Consider the following 23444-nt stretch of genomic DNA (forward strand, 5'->3'; position numbering starts at 1 on the left):
AATAAATTTCTGAAATGCAATAAGAAAAAAATAGAAGTTTTCAAACATCATATTGTTTTGCACACACCTTATTTGAAGGAAAATTTCTATATATAAAAACCATATATGTTAAATGAAATGATGTCACCACAAATAGGATCAAAATAATTAATCTATAAGAAAAAATTTGATGCACAAAATGAAGCCCAATTGTACAATGGATGGATAGAAAAGAAATGTTGAAAATCTAAGGATAAAACATATAACAAGTAAATAATCAGTTTTTTGAATTGAATGAAGTCAATAGAAACATGAACAAATAATTATTTTGGAAGAATATAATTATTGTACAAAAAGAATCATAAGCTTACACAAAGAGTGTAGAAAAATTTAAACATATCACAATAATTGTTCTCCCATTCTATAGTCATCCCTGTATTTTTCAAACAATTCACACTGTGGTTACATTTGAGTGAGGGTATTGAGCTAGGATTTCATTATGAATAGAGGACTATTGTGTACATTTAAGACCTAGTCTAAACTCCTTTCACTAATCGTGTTCTTGAAATCTATAATATCAGTTGTCTCTCTAAGATATTCATAGTCAAACTGTCAGGCTCTTGCCCTCAATTCCAATTCCTTCCTAGCACTTCCTTATATATTGGTGGTGGGACTAAAACTTTAACTATCTGGCTTTTGTTATTGGTGGTTATATAGGTTCAATTGTTGATCTTAGCTCTTGATTTGGATCATCATTTAGGTTTGGGACTAGCCCGGTTTAAGGTTTTAGCTTGGCTAGGTTTAAGATTGCACCTCCTAACGTCTTCTATTATTTCACTTCTTGCTCTCATTCTATGGTATACTCATCAAAAAATTTAATCTAGATATTATTATTCTTGTTTCTTTTATGTTAGGAAAATAATAAAACTTCTAGTTAAAAAAAGTAACCAATCAAAAAAGACAATTAGCGTTTAGAAATTAATTTAAAAATATAATAGTGTCAATATACTTTTCAACTATAGAATTAGAATTGTAATTCTAGAGACTAATTAGAGACAAGAAAATGAAAACATTAGTCACCTTAGGCATGGACTAACAAATAAAATATGCTATTATTATTGAAGAGAGCAGAAGAAGAATAAATAATACATGAAGCTACTATAGTTAGCAATAAGAACATAAGAAACACACATTCATTCTTCACCATATCAAAAAATACAATTGTAAATGATTTACTCTAGGAGAAACCTGTTAAATATTGAATATTTGTCATGCTCTCCACATAGTTGTATTAATTTATTGGAACTCTATTGCTATGACAAAATGAATCCATGAGCCAGTAGAACCAATTTGATAATTGGAAAGTTTGACTGTATAGTTTCAAATGCTCCTTGTCCAAACAATAATGGGTAGATAATAAACTATGGAAACTTCAAATGCCTTTTACTAAAAAGAAACAAATCGGTAATAACTGTTAATAGGATAGAACATATATATATATATATATATAGGCTAGCAAAATTTGTAAAATGTAATGATTTGATCAGAAATCATAATAAAAAAATAAGCTTGATAACTAATGAAGATTTGATAAATCTTCCCCTAAAGCCTTCCATTTTTTTATTTAAATAATTACTCAATTTGAAAAAATTTAAATGATTAAACTTGTTTTACTTTTCAAAAAATTAGACTGTTGAGCTCAACATACCCTCTGTAAATAATTTTGTAAATTTCACAAAAATAACAGAATGTTCAATAATCTTTCTTAATTGGTCGATAACAAAATTATATTTATTTATTAGTATTAATTTTCTTGGATAAACTAAAAATGAAATTCCTAATTCATAAATTGAAGCAAGTTCTATATATATAAATTTAACAAGCTCTATATTTTGGGACCAAATAATTGCTCACCAAGAAATGAGGATTTCCTTGCTATAAAATGAATTGGTAGCATTGGAAGATCTCAATCTACATATGTTTATGCTAGTATATCAACATTGATATAGCTGGACTAGGTAGGTCAGCCTTTAGTACTAGATAAATTAGGTCCGATCTCTTTACCTTTGTGCTTGCAGGTTTTGTGTCCAAATCTGCTACTACTCTACCCATCATTTCTTCCATGGATTAAATTTATTCAAATGCACTTGTTCTTGCCAAACTATAAATATCTTTCTTATAGTTGCTTTGTTTCACCTACCTACCCACTATTAAGTCATCTGTCACATTGGATTATTTTTTGGTTGCACGTCAAATGACATTTGACATGTTTAGTTATTACTCAGACACATGTTAGCATGTAAACTTATATTTTGTCCAACCTTGCAATCAAATTAATTTCAAATTTAGGGCTCACCAGAAATGATAGTTATGCATTCTTCAAACCTTGAGGCACTCATGGTTTATTAGAGGAATTCAATCAACACTACTTAGCAATTTCTAGTTTCTCCTACTTTTAAACAAACAATAAAGAAAAAGATCATCTAAATGTAAATAAGATTTAGGATTTAAAATTATAAATTGCTAGCAAAAAAACCCCAAATCTTCAAATCAATCTTAATATCTCAAATGCAATAGAGTTGAATGTCCAGCTGAAACAACTACAAATTTTTCCTCTTCTCAACTTTCAATAATTTTCTAATAATATTTTTTTGTTGTCCTTTTAAATATTGAATACTCACAATAGATATAGCTGAAAGGTGAAGGCAACTCTGTTCTATGCAATCCTTTCTTTGTTGTTCCTTCAATCACATACTTGATCAATGTATGCAAGAAGCAATAGAAACTTGAACGAAACAAGAAAGGGATAAATGGAAACTAAGCAAGATGAACAAAAAAAAAGTAATAATAACAAGAGATGTTACATTCATGCTAGCTGCCTTTGTACAACTGTTGTTACATGCAAAAGATATTGTACAACTGTTATTACATGCAAAAGACATGTAATAGGTGTATAGTCATAGACACATCCACATGAATCCCTGGAGGAGTTTTATTAATTGTGAAAATAATTTTAATGAAAAATAAAAAAGAATACAAGGAAATATCATATAGGCCAATATCAAAAAATAATAAAAACTATTTGAAATTCATCTTTAATAGCAAAATTTGCATAGGTCATAAGATAAACCATGTATACACACTTTCCAAGATGCAAACGAATAGATGAGTATGCATTGAAAACTATAGTCTTTATAGGTAGGGACTAATAAGATTTCAAATTAACTTAAATATAATTAACTATTAAAATTATTAAAATTAGAAATTTAATAAACATTAAGAAAATAACCAATAAAAATTAATATATGTAGCATTGCAAGGTTTGGAATTTTAATTGAGCCTTATAAAAATCAAACAAGTTTCGAACATTGGTATGTGTATCCGTCTATCAACTTGAGAAAAAGATTATTGAATAAAATGAGGACGTTACCCCATTTGTGGTTTGCTTTTTGCAAACTCGATGAAAGTGAACAAGAGTCTCTACGAGATCAAATATATTTAAACGATACAAGAACTATCTTATTACAGAATTGTACCAATAAGTTCGAAACATGTTGAGATCATTAATAAGTTAGAAAGAATTTGCAATATTGTTAGAGAATAATATGGAAAATTTTGTAAGTATGATCTCACCTATTTTTTTAGAATTAAGAACATCTTGTTTTCTAGGAATCCTCAAAATGATGCTACTGTTAGAATTCAAAAGGGAGTAAATAAAAATATAAAAACTCAATGCAAATACTTAGAATTTGCATCTGTCCAAAACACTTTTGAATATGATGAGATAATTCGTGAAAGTCGGTGTTTCAATAAAGATATTTTTCTGAAACAAAATCATCGTGAGTGCATGTTATAAGGGCATTTCAATTCACGGCAACAGAAGAAACCAGCTCCAAATTTAAGTTATTTTAATAGGGGAAATTATCAGTCATCTTAGAAGACAGACCAGCAAAGTCGTGAGAAAGTGAAAGTTTTCGGCTCCAAATTACAGAACACAACAAGATTGCCTCAAATTGCAAGCCGATATAATAATGCTAGATTTACAAGAAATTTAAATTTGAAATTAATATTTCTTTACTACAAAAGAGCATTTTTCTATAAAATTTATATATGTGAACGATATTTTAATCAACTAGGGAAAATTTCAACCTGGTAATCTATATTTATTTTGGTCTTTTCCATTTCATACTTCACTCAAGAAACGTGATGTGACGCTTCACATGTAATTTGTTGGGTTGCTCGTGTATTTATTTGTGCGATCTCTTCTCCACGGCCTGGCCAGCAGAATTATGGACAACGAATTCTTTACAGTTTTACTTAATCTGAATGAATTTTCAGCATTTCTGACATTTAATATATATTACGAAGTTGTGAGACCTGCGTTGTCAATTTTTTTGTTTTATTCTAAAGATCGATGAACATGTATTAGTTGAATAATACTATCATTTATCATTTTTATTCCTCGTGAATGGAATAGAACTGCTGATTGTTTAGCCAAATGGGCTTCTAGTCATGATCCGGGTTGGAATATTAGGGATAGGGGGCAACTGTCCTTTGAGATGGTGCAAGAATTTGATGATCTTGTTGCTCAGGATCGAACTCCTTGTTGAGCTCTCCTTGTTGTATTCCTTTCTGTCTTAATAAAATTTTACCTCTCTTTTTGCAAAATAATACTATTATTTATATTTTTATCATGTCGAATTGAAAACTCTCATAGTCAACTGTAGGCATTTATTGTCTGGCATTGATGTGTAAACATTTTAATATGGAACGAGAATTACAGAATTTTGATGTGCAGGATAATGTTTTCTGTACAGTTAACAAAATAGCTGTTGGGATAACCTGTTTACTGTACAGTTAATAACTACTGGGATAAACATTTTCTGAGAATGATTAATTAAATTTACCGTCGAGTATCCTTTTAGCTGTGCAATGGGGCGATATATATACTATTTATATTTAATTTGTATCTTCCAACTCAGAAAAATGTGTTCAGCGTTATTAGTTTCTTAAGGAAAAACAAATTGGTGCAGATGTTTTATGAAGGTTATTACTTTCTTAGTTTTTTATAATTTTTTTTTTTCGGTAAAGAAGATAGATTATTTTTATTATAAGTATTTTACAAATTGTTACTTTTATATTATAAATTCAATTTAATATATTGAATTATAAATTTGGATGATATACTAATATGAAAGTTATAGTAAGAGAAATGAATTGATCATGATAATAAGTATATTGATAAATATATAATGAGAGGTGCAAGAGATTGGAAAAGGAGAGGAGTAAGACCTAGGACAATAATACATCATTTTGTACATATTTTTTATAATGTATGCAATCTTAAAGAAATCAGAACTAAATAGAGTTAACAGCTATATGAAATTTGAAGATGCATTTAACTATAACATAAGTAGATATTGTGAAATAAATTATCAAATAATAGCTATGATACTCATATGAAATAATGATGCTCACATGAAATAAGGTCAATGAATTTGACTCAAAATCACATAGTTAAATCCCTAGATCCTGATAGCAATATCACAATTTGACTTACTGTGGAAATTATCTCCTGCTTAAGGGCTTTCTAATGAGTGGTTCATAAGGCACAACACTTGGGATGGGTGTTTTGGTGCTTCATAAGAGATGGATTCATGTTGAATCACTACTCATGAAACATGGGTCAATGAGTTTGACTCAAAATCACATAGTTAAATAATGATAGCAATATCACAATTTGACTTGTAGAAATTATCTCATACTTATCAACAAGTAACCAGTCAATATTAAATTATCTACAACTTTCTTTTTATTAGTACAATACTTTTAAGTACCAAAATTTGTAACTTTTTAAACATTTTTTATTTCATGTTGTCTACTTACTTTTTTCTATTATTTCAATTTAATTTGAATTTTTGTAATTCTTTGCTTTATTTACATAGATTTTTTAATTATAATATTTTTCCATTTATTTTAATTTATATATATTTATTCCTTTCATACTTTTAAATTAAATTGTATATAATTTAATATAATTTCAAAAAAATATGCACATTATGATAAATTCACAAGACACCAAACAAAACCTGAAAAGAAAACCTCAAACTATCGTAATTTCTATAGATTTGCAACTTTAACCAAACCTTACAAATAGTCAACGAGGTTTCAAACATTTCTAGACTTTGCAAACTTTCGCACCAAGTTTCTCCCCAACGACCACAAATATTATAAAGACGAAGAATTGTCTCGTTACAGAAATGAATCTGTGATTTCAAAACTTGTCGAACTCTTTACAAGGTTAAAAACAAGCCCCAGTCATCGAGAATAAAGGTGGGAAATTAGCGATGTGTGGCCTCAATTATTTCTCAGAATCAAGAATATCTGAATATTAGTCTAAAAAGAGGATTCCGGTTAAAAATCACTAGCTTAAAATATTAAAACTGAATGATAAAATTTCGAACGTTAATCTGAGTATGTGAAAAGAAACTTCTTGAAAACCAGTTCTTGACGAAAGAAGCTTTTCTTGAACAAACTCCCGGGATTGTGGTATCCTGTATGGGCGTTTAAATATACGACACTTGATTTTAGCTTGATTTTTAAGTAGAGAGATACTTGTCTGTCTTTGGAAGTAGACCAACAAAATCAACACGCGTTTAGGTTTTCAACTGTAGCTTACAAAAAGTTAAAATAATATTGCCTCAAATTGCAGGCTTCTTAGCACGAGTTAATGGTAGAAAAATTTAAACCTGAACTGAGTATTACTTCAGTGACTTGCAAAGATAAACTCAATGAGACTTCAATATGCTGTTAATACCAACACAACGAAGATGGATAATGAGAGTAGTATTACTGTAGTTGTGAATCAGCGTACTATTATGACAAACAATAATATTCGCTACATCTCAACTGCAAAATTAAGCTACCCATACTAAGCCAATCAATAAGGCCTATCGCCAATATAGTTGCCCGGGGGATCATAACTGCATATAACCCACGTGTCGTTACTCTTACATTTGATAATAGAACACCCAACACTTTCGGTTGTTGCCCACACAATCTGAGTATAATGTGTGCAATCTGGGCCTGTGCAAGTGTTAGTGGCATGAACATACCACTTCTTCTCATCAATCCAAGCATTCATTGCCTGCCGACGTGTCCATTTGGGGCCTTTACCCCAGAATATATTCTCACCGTAGGGCGATCCTTCAGAATGTTGAAGTAGGCAGTCATTTCTTCTCTGTCTCGCATAATTCCGAGCAAAAGCGGCAACCGTGTTGTTCCATCTTAGTGGTGGAGCTCCAACGGCTTTTCTGGCCACATCCTGAGGATCAATGAAGTCCGCAATGGCCTGAGTGCTCGTGAAAGCATCTACACAGCATAATCCCAGCACAACCAGAAACAGGAGTATTTGACAATATCGACTCATTCTTGACACAATATATCTTGTGATCTCACTGTTGATGAAATCTGCTAAAATCTGATAATTCCTTTTTAAGAGAAATTCTTTTGTAATCGAACTCAACATCAACGATTGATAACTAGTCTGTAAGAGAGATTCAGATATGACAAAGCTGTGTAACGAGTGCCTCCTTAAATACATTGCCCAAATGGTAATAGTGTTTTTTTATTATCGATTGAAGTAGGTGGCCTTCGATAGAAAGAATAAGCCTAATCCTTATCGCTTTGAGTTATTAGCGTTATGCCCGCTCGCTTTGCTTACAAGTTTTGAGATTTTAAACCTAATTCCATTGTAGGAAGTTTTCTATACTAATAAAGCACCGCGTTTGGAGTTAATAATGCAGCCGACGTTGTAAGAGCAGGTCGATGAAATCAACCGGCACATTGACAAACGTGACGGCTGTGTATGTTGCTTCAGACGGGGGCTAAACAACCCACGACTTTCGATAGGATTTATGTGTCTGATATTACCAATTGGTTTTAGGCTCCGGAGGTAATGCACATGAAACATCTAAACATCAAAATAAAATGCACTGATTACCAAGCAGAGTTAGCTCAACAGCCATGGGTTAGCAGACAATGTGTTAAAAGGAGAAAAGTATTGCTATTAAATTATTCATTAGTTTGAATTTTTTTAATGAATAGTCTCTTTCTATTAATAAACTAATATAGTTCAATTTTTTTTTTTATTATTATTTTCAAATGTCTTCATTTCAAAGAATGAAAAAGGCCAAATGATATTCTCATATGCTCTCAATTCAAATAGGGTCTAGTCTTCTAATTATAATAAGATGACAGCCACTCAATATATAGTATTTTGTTAACCAAATAATAAATGATAAAGCTAACTGAATTAATTGAAGGAGATTCAGAAAAGGTCATCACAAGTATTAAAAAAAACTATTCACCCAACTAATTGGTATATTCCTCAAATATGATGACTCTAGAGCTTTAGAAATGCTTTTAGGTAAGGCATTATGTCAATAGTAAAATTTGCAATTTTAAATTCAGTGTATGTTATTTTTTTAGAATAGAGTGTTTGTAATTTTTTATTCTTAATAATATTATCTTCCTATAGGTGTGATTTCTTCTCTTTTGATAATATTTCTTCTAATTATATTTATCTTCTTTTTGTTGTGTTTTATTGTCTTTCATATACATATTTTTATATTCTTCTTTTCTTGATTTTTTTTTTTCACTTTTTTTTTTTTCTTTTTTCCTAGTGGTTGTGCGAAAAAATCTCATTCAAGGAAAGCCACAAAATCATATTCCTCTTAAGAATGACAAGAAAGTGAGGTGTATTATTGTGGAAAAAATTGTATCCTACATTTATGCTATGATGTGTCGTGACCCTTTCCTCTTACCTAAATTTTACTTAGAAAGATAGGCTGGTGGATTTGTGCGCCTCTTGTCCAGTGTGACAATGATGCTATCTTTTGCCCTTGATGATCTTTCTTTAGAATTTGCCCCCTTCAACTAAGAATCCCAATGAAATTTTTTGAAAGATACAAATTGTTGTACCATCTCAAAATAGAAGCACTTGCTTTGTAAGACCCTTGAGCTCTTTCTTTTGTGATCTTTTATGTCCATGAATACACCTATGTTCTTATGGTTCGTATTTCTCAATTTTATTCTCTCTTTTAGTTATTCTTATTGCATCCTGGAGATCCTAATGCCCATCGAGAGGTCCATAATCTTTGAGGTAAGGGATAACATCTCCTAATCTCTAGGTAAGAGAGTCGAACCCTAGTAAAGATTGAAGTCGTCCCTTCCTCGATGTATTATTCCTTGGATCATAGACCCATTTCAAAGATTTCAATTTGTTCCCCTCTTTGTTGAATTGGACCTTCTTGGTTTTTGTTCCTCGATTGATTTAAATGAAAGCCTTCTCTATTCTAGGTATGAGAATTTGTTGTTGTCCATCGAAAATTTGTTTGAGAATAATTTTTTTCCAAAACATCATCTATTTAAGCAAAACTTCAATAATTATTAAAAGTTCATTCCTTCCAACATTCAAGAAAAACACTACATTCATAGATCCAGAATTTAATGTTAGTGAATCTATTTGAATTTGTGAAAACATCCCACATCACCATTTTATCTAATCAAAACTTCTTCTTTTTTGATGAAATATGTAAATATAATAAGAAGATTTCAATAAACTAAGAGCAACTTTCATCCTCAAGAGTCTATATTAACATTGGAAGTGGTTTTCTCTTCTATTGCATACTTAAAAACAATCTTGATACGAGTGCAATGTGAAGCTTCCTATAAGATCTCATGTAATCTAGCTTCTCTCGGTGTTCTTTTGCTATGAAGTTGACATTGTCATGCTAATTTATGTAAATAAATGTTTCCATTTTTGCTTGCTTTCAAAGTTACTAAATTTTTAACGACTGATATTTGATTTAACGCATGGTGTTGATGCCCCGATCAGCGCAGACGATTTAGCTTTGACACATGGCTGTGATGTATTTCAGATTTTAAATACGAAATCTCTCTGTTTAAGTATCATCATAACGTTGACAGACGTGCATCCCCAGTGGCTGTTACGAAGATTATGTTTTCAATTCACACTCGAAAAGATTCAAAGGTCTATGTTAATCGACTTATATGATTATTTATCATTTTATCATACGAAAGTCAAAGCTCTCGCTGTCAACTGAACCATGTTGTTTATTATGTGATGTTGTCGTTGTGTTAATACGACACGGTGAGAGCAGAATTTACTACAATTTCCAGTACATGAGAATGTTTGTTGTCCTATTTACGGAATAACTATTTGGGATAGACATTCAATGAGAATAAGTAATTTAAACTTCCTGCTGAGCAAACTTGTTTTTGACTGTTGTTCCATAGATTAAATTAATTTATATTACATTTTTTAGGGCTTATTAGTTCGTTTATAGAAATAAAATTAGAATTTCTTATGTAATTGTTTTACAAGAGATTATTCTTTTAATTACTTATAATATTTTCTAAGAAATATTTTTTTAAATAGTTCAGATCTATTTCTTATGCTATTAGAATAAATTTAAAATATTAATAACTTATAAATATTGAGGATGTATGTATATGTAAATTATAGTAGGAAAAACAAATAGATAATAATTATATGTATATTGAAATATGTATTTTATTATAAATATTGTTAACTAAAGTGCATATCACAATTAGAAATTAAATCAGGTAGGACTAGAAAAGGATTAAGGAGAGGTGAGACTTAGCATAGGAGTATATTACTCGGTATGAATTTTTACAATGACTTCTATTATGAAATGCTCAAAGCTAAATGAAGTCCACAAATGTATAGACTTTAATTTTAAGTTGAACTTGAGAATATCGGAAACAACTTATTTCAACTAGATGAGAAATTTCTTATCATCACATAATGTAAATTATTAAGTAGTAATAATACTGATGTCAACTAAGAAGTCACATCTAACATTATTTGTCACTTTTTTTCTTCAATTTTAAATTTGAATGCATCACAATTTATAAATTTTAAAATTATCATTTCCTCTTTTATATCCTTTATGTTATTTTTAATAATAATAATAGAGCTATATGCTCATTTTTTTTGTCTTTACTATTCACCCTTTTATATTTACTTTTTCATGAAAAACTAATAATACAACAATTTAATAAATTCACAAATAAACTAAAATCTTAACAACATAATTCAAATTCCGTAATATTTTAAGTCCCAACTCTAAATGAATCTATTAAAGATCCAAAGGGATTTCAAACCTTGGAAAGTTTGAGTGTCTGTAAACATACAAAAGTGTCATGAACAAAACGATAATATTCACTAATTTCACGATTTTCAAGAGTTTGAAGCCTAAAACTATGATAGAGATGAAATAAATCTAATTATAGAAGTGTAAATGTAAATACAAGATCTTTATTTCAGAAAATCAACATCTCAGGTTAAAACAGAGCTTTCTATTTGAATTGAAGGAAGAATAATTAGTTGAAAATATCAAACTCTAAATACTATTCTAAATAGAATGAACAATTTTAAAATTTAATATTTTTAAATATTACTCTTAAAAGACTGAGAAAATTTAGAATATTAATGTTAAACAAAATATTATTCATAATTGATAAAAATTAGAATAGACTAAACAAGGGAGAAAGTCATGGAGAGGAGAAGCCATGGACAAACCTAAAGTGGGCTCTACTTATCACAGGCCCAACTTATTCTATTTATAAGCAAATGCATGATAAATGATGTAGCAAAGAGTTGGCAATATAATCAATGCTGAACAGTGAGGCTGGTGTGTTGGTTGGTGCTTGGACAACTAAACATGGAGAATGAGTGGTTTGTGCTAACCATCGACCATTGGACATTTTAGAACATGTTGAATAATTAATTTATTCTAACATCCCTCCATAAATTAATTATCATATTTTTTATTTTTTAGAAATCCCACCATAATCTAGACATGATGGGTCCTGGCTTTAAGCCTTGTTAGGTACCCATTTACAATCAATTATCAAATGCTTTCACTCTACTTGTTTCCCCCATCATAATCACTTTAGGTTTTGTATGGATTACCCATAACCAATGCAATATCAAATGTGTTTTAAGTTCACCACAAACTTCTCAAACATCACACAAGTGGTTTTTGATTACTACAAATCAAGTACTTGCTAGTTGTAATGACCACGAATCATCAACTATCATCACTCTGGGCCTTTCTCTTTTGTACCTACGTCAAACTAATTATTGAGTCCATATAAAAAAAAATCCATCTACCGAGATACATGGGCACCCAACCGCTGTACTTGCTAGTTCTATCATTATCCTTTTCACATACATGGTTCACTACAAATCAAGTACTCACTAGTTGTAATGACCACAAATCGTCAACTATCATCACTCTGGGCCTTTCTCTTTTGTACCTACATCAAACTAATTATTGAGTCCATATAAAAAGAAATTCATCTATCAAGATACATGGGTACCCAGCCGCTATACTCCCCAATTCTATAGGAATCCTTTTCACATACATGGTTCATCAATATGTCAAATTAAAAACCTTTGAGGTGTAGGGTACAACTAATAATGCACCCCATACATTCACATAGCCCATTAACAATAATCATTAATTCAATTTTTATCACTTGGTTGGGGGATACCAATGCAATCAACTCCTATTACATAACCACTATCAAGAACATCATATTCTTTACAATTAGACAAACATATTCTCACTCCCAATCCCAACACTTTTATCCAATCAGCACACACACAAACCTTTGCACTATGACATCAAACTCTAGCATGCCATCTCATTTCCTAAGGAATGCTAACTCCTACAACTGACTTATAATACTCCACACCTATTTTAAATAAAAACACATAATTAAGTACTATTAATAATAACAAAATAAGCTTTCACCTTCAACCTTAGCTTCCTTCTTTACATGGCTTCTCTCTTTCTCATAACAGTCTCTTGATTTTTTGTTTTCACAATGCAACATTCTATGACAGCGTTGCACCATCAACAAACTACAATTCAAATGTTGTTCATCTTTTTTCACAACAACCCAATCAAATGCTTTCACTCTTTTTTTTCACAAGAAATGTGTATGCACGCTCTAGTACTCCCGCTTGCATAAAGGTAATCCACAAGCCGCTAATGATCAATGACAACCAATACTTCAAATCAACACTCCACATTCTTCTTGCTCTCTAGACTAACACTTTTCTGGTCCTTATTCAAAGCAGCAACAGACACTTCTCTCCTTTGACCGTAGAAAATAATATTGAGCATACCCTCCAAAAAACACAAACTCCAAGTTTCACACCTTCAACAATGTCAATGTACCAATATTCTGGGCAGCATTCAAATAGTATTCTCAACTTTGCAAACAGCATAAGTGCCTAAAATTGGATCCACAACAGATCATAAAGCACCTCACAGTATAGCAGAATAGATTGTTCAAAATTCCACTAAATAGCAATCATTTTTTTGAATCAGAGCTGATATTCCACTAAATAGCAATCATTTTTTTGAATCATCAACCATCAGCTCTGATACTATGATAAAAATCAGAATAGAGCAAACAAGAGAAAAAGCCATGGATAGGAGAAGCTATGGAGAAATCCAAAATGGCTTCTACTGATCACAGGCACAACTTATTCTATTTATAAGCAAATGCATATTAAATGTTGTAGCAAAGAGTTAGCAGTTAGCATTATAATTAATGTTGGACGGTGAGACTGGTGTATTGGCCAGTGCTTGGGCAGCTACACTTGGAAAACGGGTATTTGTGCTGACCACCCACCACTGAACGTTCTGGAACATACTGAATAATTAATTTATTCTAACAATAATGATCCGAGACTTTCGAAGTCAGTTCTCGATGAGAGAGGCTTTAGTTAGACGAAATTCTGTTATTGGACCATATTAAAACAGCCTCTCGGGTAAATCTCCAGTTTAGAAATTTTTTCTCTAAGTTTCAATAAAACTGATGAGAATTTTTGTGTAAAGAGATTGTGTTCTAAACGGCATAAACATTTTCTCTACCACTGAAACATCTTTGTGTAATGTTTAAAGACATTTATTAATTACTCTCAAGGTTACTGTTTATATACAAAATAAAAACAAGTTAATATAGAATTGAATCTTATCATGCTAAACATCAGTTTCCTCAAAAACAAGAGTAACAAAAATTACAGGCACTTCAAGTTTTCAAATTTAACTTAGAAAACAAAATTAACAATATCCTTACTCAAATTTTAGGCCTGGTTCCATGTTTCATGACTGGTAGAGTGAATCTAATTTTAAACTAAATTTTTCTTCGGTCAAATCCAATGATAAGCCCATTGAGAATTCAATGTGCTAGTGAATACCAAGCAACACCGAAATGGTGGCGGTGTTATTCTAATTGTCAATCACTACATTAACACAAACAATGATATTCACCACTTCTCAATTGCAAAATCTTTGCTCCCTAAGCTGAGCCAATTCAATAAGGCCTATTGCCAATATAGTTGCCCAGTGGATCAGAGCTGCATATAACCCATGTATCGTTGCTTTTACATTTGATGATTGAACACCCAACACTCTCAGTTGTTGCCCACAAAATCTGAGTGTAATGTGTACAATCATCACCTGTGCAAGTGTTAGTAGCATGAACATACCACTTCTTCTCATCAATCCAAGCATTTACTGCCTGTTGACGTGTCCAATTTGGGCCTTTTCCCCAGAATATATTCTCACCGTATGGCGAATCTTCCGAATGCTGAAGAAGGCAGTCATTTCTTCTCTGTCTCGCATAATTCCGAGCAAAAGCAGCAACTGTGTTGTTCCATTTGAGCGCTGCAACTCCGACAGCTTTTCTCGCCACATTCTGCTGATCAATGAAGTCTGAAATGGCCGCAGAGTTCGCCAATCCTTGTACACAGCTTAATAACTCCACCACCAACATAGCTACGCCAACATGGCAAAATCGACTCATTCTTGACACTGTACAAATTGTATTAATCTCACAATAACAACTCCTAACAGTTAATGGCAACGAAGGGGATTGAAACGTAGTCTAAATTCAACAATAGCAATTGATAACCTGTCTGTACGGGAGATTGAGATATGATATCCTGGTGCAAGAAACGTCTTCTTAAATACATGGGCTAATTGATATTATTGATTAAATTAGGTGGTGCTCCAGAGAGAAGAATATGTCTAGTCTTTATCTCGTTGAGCGTTGCTGCCTTCATTTCTGGTGTTCTTAGTCTTGGCTTTCCTCAGAAGTTTTGTTCTCACAAACTTGTTTTGTTTTTAAAAACTATATTCACCGTGTTTGGCGTCGTATAAGAAAGGGTCAGCGAAAGCAATAGGCACGTTGAGAAAGGTGATGGCTGATTACTTGGCAAAACGTGCCCATTATCTTAATGTGAGTTGCTTCAGAGAGCGGGCAAAATTATAGACGACTTTAATTAGATGGGATGATCACTCATGAAGTAATCATTAACCAGTACATACTTCCACTAAATTTTTGTTTTTATCCGTGTTCATACTTACTACCAAATCTTTTTTCTATTAAGGGTCGTGTACAATCTCTAAGATGGATAAAAACATTTCCATCAACATGTTTATAATTTAGGAATACTGTGAGTAGATGCTTGATTTAATGAAGGTGACGGATATTTAGACATTTTGTATGAGATCAGTTAGGGAGAGCTTCTAATTCGGCAGAATGGGCATTCTACATTTTAAACCAATCTTTTAAATAAAATGTTTAATTAGATATTTGAAATTTAAAAAAGTTAGCAACCTATGGTATTAGTATCACAATTCAGTACTATTATTTTTTAAGTGAGACGGTCATTAATCTATTTTTATTAGTATTGGTTCACAAGAGTCTATTATTCATGAGAATGAATGAAACACTTAGGGTATTAGGATGTGACAAATCCTATTACAATTCCAATTCAAGTGTGCTTAATTAACTATATAACTAAATCCGTCATCTCTGTTTGTTTGCAATACCATCTGTAAAAGAGTGTCGTGTCTTCCCAACCACTAATTACAAGAGTGCAACATAATATTTAGAACTATGATAAAATTTGAATATTAGAATCTCTAGCACACACATATTGTTCAAAACCTTATGATATGTTAAACTGATATTAATTTGTTTATTGTGAAAGTTTATTAAATGAAATTCTATTAGTCAAGTCATGAAATTAATTTAGAATTTCCCTTTATCATTAACTTATCATTCGTAATCAATAAATATATATTTTTAAATAATATATAATTCTAATAATCATACAACTATTTTATTATAAATTATGAATTTATAATTTTAAAAAGATATATTATTTTAAAAGAAATCTAATTTAAGGTAATGCTTGCATTAACATTTCATATATAATAATTGCAGAAAGCAACTCTAACAAAGTCAAACCTCAAAATCAGACCATGGTAAGAACTCTTCTCCCTCAATTATTATGCAAAGGCAATCAAACTATATAAATGTTGACAATAGAAACCCATAATAATTGTTAGTTTTGTTAGCTTGGAAAGTTGTTTGTCCATATTCTATTATTTAGTATCTAATTGTTTTTGCTAACAAATTGGTTAGAGCAAGGACACTTATTTATTAAATAATTGACTTCTTTTAGAAGTAACTAGAAACCAATTTTGTTAGGGTTGGTAAGTTGTTTTATATCTCCACCGATGATTGTAAATCAATCTCGATCGTTGGTTTACCAATGAGAGTAGTATAAAAGGGGGTCTAGGGGGCATTTGGAGAACAATGAAGTTTGCAGAAACGTTTGTAGTGTTAGCAAACAGTCTTGCAGTGTTAGCAACGACACAGTGTTAGCGTGGGAATAGCAATGGGGAATATCAGCGGGAGAAATTAGGAGGTTGTCAAAATTCTGCTAGTAAGAGGCAAGGAATTTTGTATCTCTTGATTTGCTGAAGTTTAATATAATTTCTCATCTGTAGAACTGGTTTTCCCTTAGGGGGTTTTTCAGGGACAATTTGTCCGAAAATATTGTGTTCATTGTGTTGCACATTTCTTTCTGTATTTTATAAGTGAAGTTGCAGTTGTATTATTTTTCGATATTAGCTGGGAATTTATTTTCAGCAGTTTAATAATCATTTATGATAGGAGATTGATAATTAGTGACTGCAATAGTTAAATTTTTCACATGGTATCAAAGCATTGTTCGGGTAGAAGAGTTTTTCCCTAGGAAAGAAATTTTGATCTCTTTAGATTTATTATTGCTTTAAACCCTTAAGATGGCTTCAACTGGTTTGAGAGATCAGGATAGATTGGATGGTGCCTCAAATTTTGGTGTCTGGAAGGCCAAAATTTCTTTATTGTTGAAAGAGAATGGTATCAAGGATTATGCTACCAGTGTTGTCCCTGTACCAATGGATGCAACGCAGCTTGCAACATATAGGAAGGATGATGCCAAAGCAAGGAGGATTATCCTTGATGGTGTCAAGGATCATATTGTTCCACATATCGCAGAGCTAGATACATCGAAGAAGATTTGGGATGCCATTATGAATCTATACCAGAATGCTACCACCAATAGGAAGTTGATTCTTAGAAAAAAGCTAAAGAATACCTAGATGAATTAAGGAGAAGACATCACAAGTTACCTCACCAAGCTCAGACTTGTCAAGGATGAGTTAGCAGCTATTGGAGGTAGCCCTAGTGATGACGAGCTAGTGAGAATAGCCCTAAATTGGTTTACTAAAAAATGGAGTGTCTTTGTTCAAGTTGTTAGTGGATGCAATACTTTACTGAGTTGGGATCGACTATGGACTAATTTCACTTAGGAGGAGTTTAGACTAAGTCTTGTCAATGGGGCCAACAAGAGTCAGAAAAATGAGGTGGAACAAGAGAACGTTGCCCTAGCGGGTAAAGGGAAAGAAAAGAAGGGATCTAGCAAAGGATCAAATTCACAAAGTGAGAAGAAGAAGAAGGACCTTTCTAAGGTCAAGTGCTTTGGATGTCACGAGTTTTGCCACTATGTCAGTGATTTCCCAGAGAGGAAGAAGGGTAAGAAGCAGGTGGTAGCTTTAGCAAGTGCGGAAAAACTCTCTAGTAGAATGGAAGATGAGTTTGCACTCATAGCTTGTATGGTTAGCTCAACCTCATAGTGTGTTTGGTATATAGATAGTGGGGCATCATTTCATATGACAGGAGTTAGAGAGTACTTCTCCAGTTACAAGGAGGAGGACACCAACATCCAGATTTCTATGGGAAACTTGTCCAAACTCAACCCTATTGGGAAAGGGACTGTTCAGTTTTAGAGGGAGAATGGAAAGATAATTCCACTTCATGATGTGTTATATGTGCCAGGCTTAGGTATGAATTTGATTTTTGTATCTGTTCTTCAAGATAGGGGGTATAATGTACTCTTTAGAGGGATAAATGTGTTGATTAAGCACAAGGATTGGAAATCACCCATAACTATTGGAGTTAGGAGTGGTCGCCTTTATAGATTGCTTCGTGAGATGGTGACAGGTGTTCCAGAGGTGAGCACAGAGCATGACGATGTATGTAAGGGATGTGTGTTGGGGAAGTTTGCGAAAGCATCTTTTCCAAGGAGTGACACCAGATCTAAGGGTGTTCTTGATCTAGTACATTCAGATGTTTGTGGACCGATGTCGATGAAATCTCTTAGAGGATATGAGTACTATGTTACTTTTATTGATGATTTCTCTAGAAAGACTTGGATATACTTCTTGAAGACTAAGGATGAGGTTTTCAGTCAATCCCAAGAGTTCAAGGCTCTTGTGGAGAACTCGAAAAGAAAGAAGATAAAGGTTCTTCGGTCAGACAATGGAGGCGAGTACAAAGGAAATGTCTTCCAGGAGTTCTGCACCAGAGAAGGAATCAAGAGAGAATGGATTGTTCCTTATAATCCACAACAGAATGGAGTTGCTGAGAGGAAGAAGTGTTCTATATCGGAGGTAGCAAGAGCTATGCTACATGACCAGGACATGCCCCATTACTTATGGGCAGAGGCGTGTAATACAACAGTCTACATTCAGAATAGAGTTCCACACAAGGTGCTAGGGAGGATGACACCAAAGGAGGCTTTCATAGGGAAGAAGCTAGATGTTAGTCACTTCAGGATATTCGAGAGTTTGGCATATTACCATATTCCTGGAGATACACGTACAAAGTTAGATCAAATTGCAGAGAGGGGGTACTTTTTTGGGTACAATGAGACCTCAAAAGCATACAAGATTTTCATTCTGAGGACTAAAAGAATTATTGTTAGACAGGATGTCAAGTTCATGGAGGACAAGGCATTCAGGAGATCTAAAGATTTGTCAGCAGATGATCAGAGTGAGCAGCCAACAGAAGCTCCAAGACCAAGTCAAGAGCAACAAAGCTCAAGTACAGTTACTAGTACAAAAGTAGACTCAGTTAGTGAAGATTCACAGAGTATGGAGCAACAGCTGCAACAGAAAATGCATCTAGAAGACTTAGAGGTTGACATTTCATCCTCTACAGTTGGCAGCGAGAACTATGAGGTTCTATAGACACAAAGGGATAATCAGGAGTTTGTGGGAGCTCCTAGGAAAAGTACTAGACAACAAAGACAACCAGCCAAGTTCAATGACTATGTGGCATTAGTTAGTCAGTTGGTAGATAGTGAGCCTTCTAGCTATCAGAAAGCTGCAGAACATCAGGTATGGCGAGATGCTATGGTTGAAGAATATTATTCAATAATGTAGAATGATGTGTGGGAGGTACTACCTAGACCAACAGATAGGGTTGTAGTTGGATCATGCTGGATCTACAAGATAAAGCATGGTGTAGATGGTAGCATCAAGAAATACAAGGCAAGGTTCGTGGAAAAGGGGTTCTCTCATAAGGAGGGAATAAACTATGAGGAGACATTTGCTCCTGTTCCCAGGTATACTTCTATACAAGCTATACTCTCACTTGCAGCACAGATGGGATGGCAAATCCATCAAATGGATGTCAAGACAACATTCCTTAATGGTGAGTTGAAGGAGGAGGTATACATAAAACAACCAGAAGGCTTTGTAGCACACAACAAAGAGACCCACGTGTGCAGATTGAAGAAAGCATTGTACGGACTCAAGCAGGCTCCTAGATCGTGGTATGAATGCATTGGTACATACTTGCAGAAAATGGGCTTTGTGAAGAGTGAAGCAGATGCTAACCTCCACTACTTGGTGGTTGGAGGTGAGATTCTCATTCTTGTTCTTTATGTGGATGACCTATTTCTTAGAGGTTCATTAGGGCTCATAATGGATTGCAAGAGGAACCTTGCAGAAGAGTTCGAGATGAAGGATTTAGGACTTATGCACTACTTTCTAGGCATGGAAGTGTGGTAGACAGATGGGGAAATTTTCCTTGGTCAAGGGAAATATTGCATTGAAATATTGAAGAAATTTGGGATGGAGGATTGCAAAGCCATGTCTACACCCATGATCATGAATTGGAGGAAGGTAGATACAACTAAGGAGAAAGATGTAGATCCCACTTTATATAGACAGTTGATTGGTTCGCTTATGTATTTGGCCAATACTAGGCCAGATATAGCATTTGCAGTAAACTCTCTTAGTCAGTTCATGGTTGAACCAAAGAGAATGCATTGGATAGCGGCTAAGCATGTGCTACATTACCTGCGTGGTACAATTGAGTACGGGATCAGATATATTCAAGGTGAAGGTATCAGGTTGATAGGCTATACTGATGTAGATTGGGCAGGAAGTACAACAGACAAAAGGAGCACTTTAGGGTGTCGTTTCAGCTTGGGATCATGAGTTGTATCTTGGTTTAGTAGGAAGCAGAAGTTTGTGGCTCTAAGTTCAGCAGAAGTAGAATACATAGCAGCTAGCATGGCAACATGTGAAGCTTTATGGCTTCAAAAGTTGTTAGTAGTTTTGTTTTGTCAAAAGGTTGAGACTACTGTGATACATTGTGATAATCAGAGTTGCATCAAGTTGTCTAAGAATCCAGCATTTCATGATAGGTCTAAACATATAGATATCAGATATCACTTCATCAGAGATTGTGTACAAAGGGGAGTTGTTTAGCTACAATACATACCTACAGAGGAGCAGGTAGCAGACATTCTAACTAAAGCATTGGGGAAGGAAAAATTTATCTTCTTCAGAGATAAGTTAGGTGTCCTGCAGAACAGCTTCCTCACTAAGAGGGAGTGTTAGTTTTGTTAGCTTGGACAACTGTTTGTCCGTATGCTATTATTTAGTATCTAATTATTTTTTCTAACAAATTGGTTAGAGCAAGGACAATTATTTATTAAATAAATGACTTCTTTTAGAAGTAACTAGAAACCAATTTTGTTAGGGTTGGTAAGTTGTTTTATATCTCCACCGTCGATTGTAAATCAATCTTGACCGTTGGTTTACCAATGAGAGTAGTATAAAAGGGGGTCTGGGGGCATTTGGAGAACAATGAAGTTTGGAAAAATGTTTGTAGTGTTAGCAAACAATCTTGTAGTGTTAGCAAGGGCGTAGTGTTAGCGTGGGAATAGCAATGGGGAATATCAGCGGGAGAAATTAGGAGGTTGTCAAAATTCTACCAGTAAGAGGCAAGGAATTTTGTAGCTCTTGATTTGCTGAAGTTTAATATAATTTCTGATCTATAGAACTGGTTTTCCCTTAGGGGTTTTTCCAGGGACAATTTGTTCAAAAATATTGTGTTCATTGTGTTGCGCATTTCTTTCCGTATTTTATAAGTGAAGTTGCAGTTGTGTTATTTTTCAATATTAGCTAGGAATTTATTTTCAGTAATTTAATAATCGTTTACGATAGGAGATTGATAATCAGTGAGTGCAATAGTTAAAATTTTCACAATAATAATATTCCAAATGCAAGAATACGTTGGCCACATTTTAATAAATAGAATAGGGACAACTTTCAACCAGGAAAAAATGTATTTATTTTGCAAAACAAATTGATATTCCTTTGACTTCATTTTTTCTCAAAACTATTGAATCGGTTGCCGTGTGAAGCTTTCAAGGTTATCTGTCGAGTTATGGTTCCTCTTAGTTTTGCTTATGCGCAGAAATGAATATTTATACTATCTTTACGACAAATATAATGCAAATTTATCACCAACAAATTGTCTACGCAATGGATTTTCAGTGATGTCGTGATTCCAAGTATAGCATCTCTTCATTTGAATATCATCATAGGAATAGTGGCAAACATGCATCTTCAGTGCTCAAAAAGATTCAAAGCTCAAAATTAATTGAATAATATGTTTTTTTTTTCCATTTTATCATATGGAGTTCAAAGCTATTGTTGTAATTTAATTTGTTCGTTTAACATTTCTTTTAATTGTGTAATGGAGGGGCTAACATGTCCTTGTATAATCAAATTGTTTGTATTTTTCAATAAATTAAAATTCATAAAACTGTTATACTTAATTTTTTAATTAATTAATAAAAGTGTTGGAAATATTAATTTCTATTAATTGTTCAATGCTTCTAGATTATTAGGTTTAGGTTTAGGGTGTGCCGGCTAAAGTATTTTCTAGAAGTTGGGTCAGCCGTAGCATTTTCTAGAAACATGTAGATATTTGTCCCTTGTCGGCTAATGTAGATGTTTCTAGAAATAAATTAAGACCTCTATAAATAGAGGCATCATGTAATGCAATCGACAATAGGCAAACGATGAATGAAATATAATATATTTTATTGTGCGGTAGCACATTGTGTTCTGTGTTTGGTATTTTGTATTGTTTTGTGTTTTTGTTATTTTTCATGCTGCCCACACAACAAATTGGTATTAGAGCCAGGTTAGAATCAAAGCTAGGTTGGATAGAAGGTTGGACAAAATTTTAGACTGTGATAAAAGAGCAAGTGTGTTGGTGCTGCTAAATGGTGGAGGAATGTTTCTGTTATGAGAAGGATAATGGTTTTGAAGAAGACCACACAGGAAGTGTTGAGTAGGAAAGAGGGAAAGTTGACAAAAAAGGTATGGTCTGAATTCTTGTAGTTATTTAATGGTATTTGAGAAATTATACTTTTGTCTTTAAAAGAAAGGAAGATCATAGTCAGAAAATGGTGTTAACTAAGAAGTGAGAATTTTAGCTATCTAAAGGTTTGTTTCAAGCTGTTTGAAGATTTAATTCTTAAAGTGTATTTAGAATTTTCCAAAAAAAATAGAGTAAAGTGTGTTTAATTGTTGAGTTCAATGGGAAAATTTGGTAGAGTTCAAAAAGAGAAGACAAACAAGTTAGAAGAAGAAATAGTGATGGTGAAGAAAGAAAATGCAAAATTATTGTGTGAAAAAGATATTTTGCAGAAGGAATTGGAAAAACTAAGAAATGAAATGGGAGAAGAAAAATCTAAATTGTTAAATGAAATTAGTATCCATATAGAGGCAATTGAAGAGCTAGAGGATAGGTTAAAATTTGTGGAAGAAGTACATAATTGGTAGGTGAAGGAAACATGTAAGCTTAGAGAGAAAAATAAAGAATTAGAAGAAAAGTTAAATTTGTTTAAT

At 32.9% G+C, this 23444-nt stretch overlaps 2 protein-coding genes across 2 annotated transcripts; both read right to left on the bottom strand.

The window, feature by feature from the left end:
- Positions 1-6919: 6919 nt before the first annotated feature.
- Positions 6920-7408, bottom strand: LOC149557654 (pathogenesis-related protein PR-1-like). Its single transcript, XM_089786019.1, has one exon. The coding sequence runs from the start codon at positions 7406-7408 to the stop codon at positions 6920-6922; it is 489 nt and encodes a 162-aa protein (XP_089642145.1).
- A 7013-nt stretch (positions 7409-14421) lies between these two features.
- Positions 14422-14913, bottom strand: LOC149557655 (pathogenesis-related protein 1-like). Its single transcript, XM_089786020.1, has one exon. The coding sequence runs from the start codon at positions 14911-14913 to the stop codon at positions 14422-14424; it is 492 nt and encodes a 163-aa protein (XP_089642146.1).
- Positions 14914-23444: the final 8531 nt, after the last annotated feature.

This window comes from Cupressus sempervirens, chromosome 5, assembly GCF_028749045.1.
Source record: "Cupressus sempervirens isolate cs-2001-9-10 chromosome 5, ASM2874904v1, whole genome shotgun sequence".
Classification (NCBI taxonomy): Eukaryota; Viridiplantae; Streptophyta; class Pinopsida; order Cupressales; family Cupressaceae; genus Cupressus; species Cupressus sempervirens.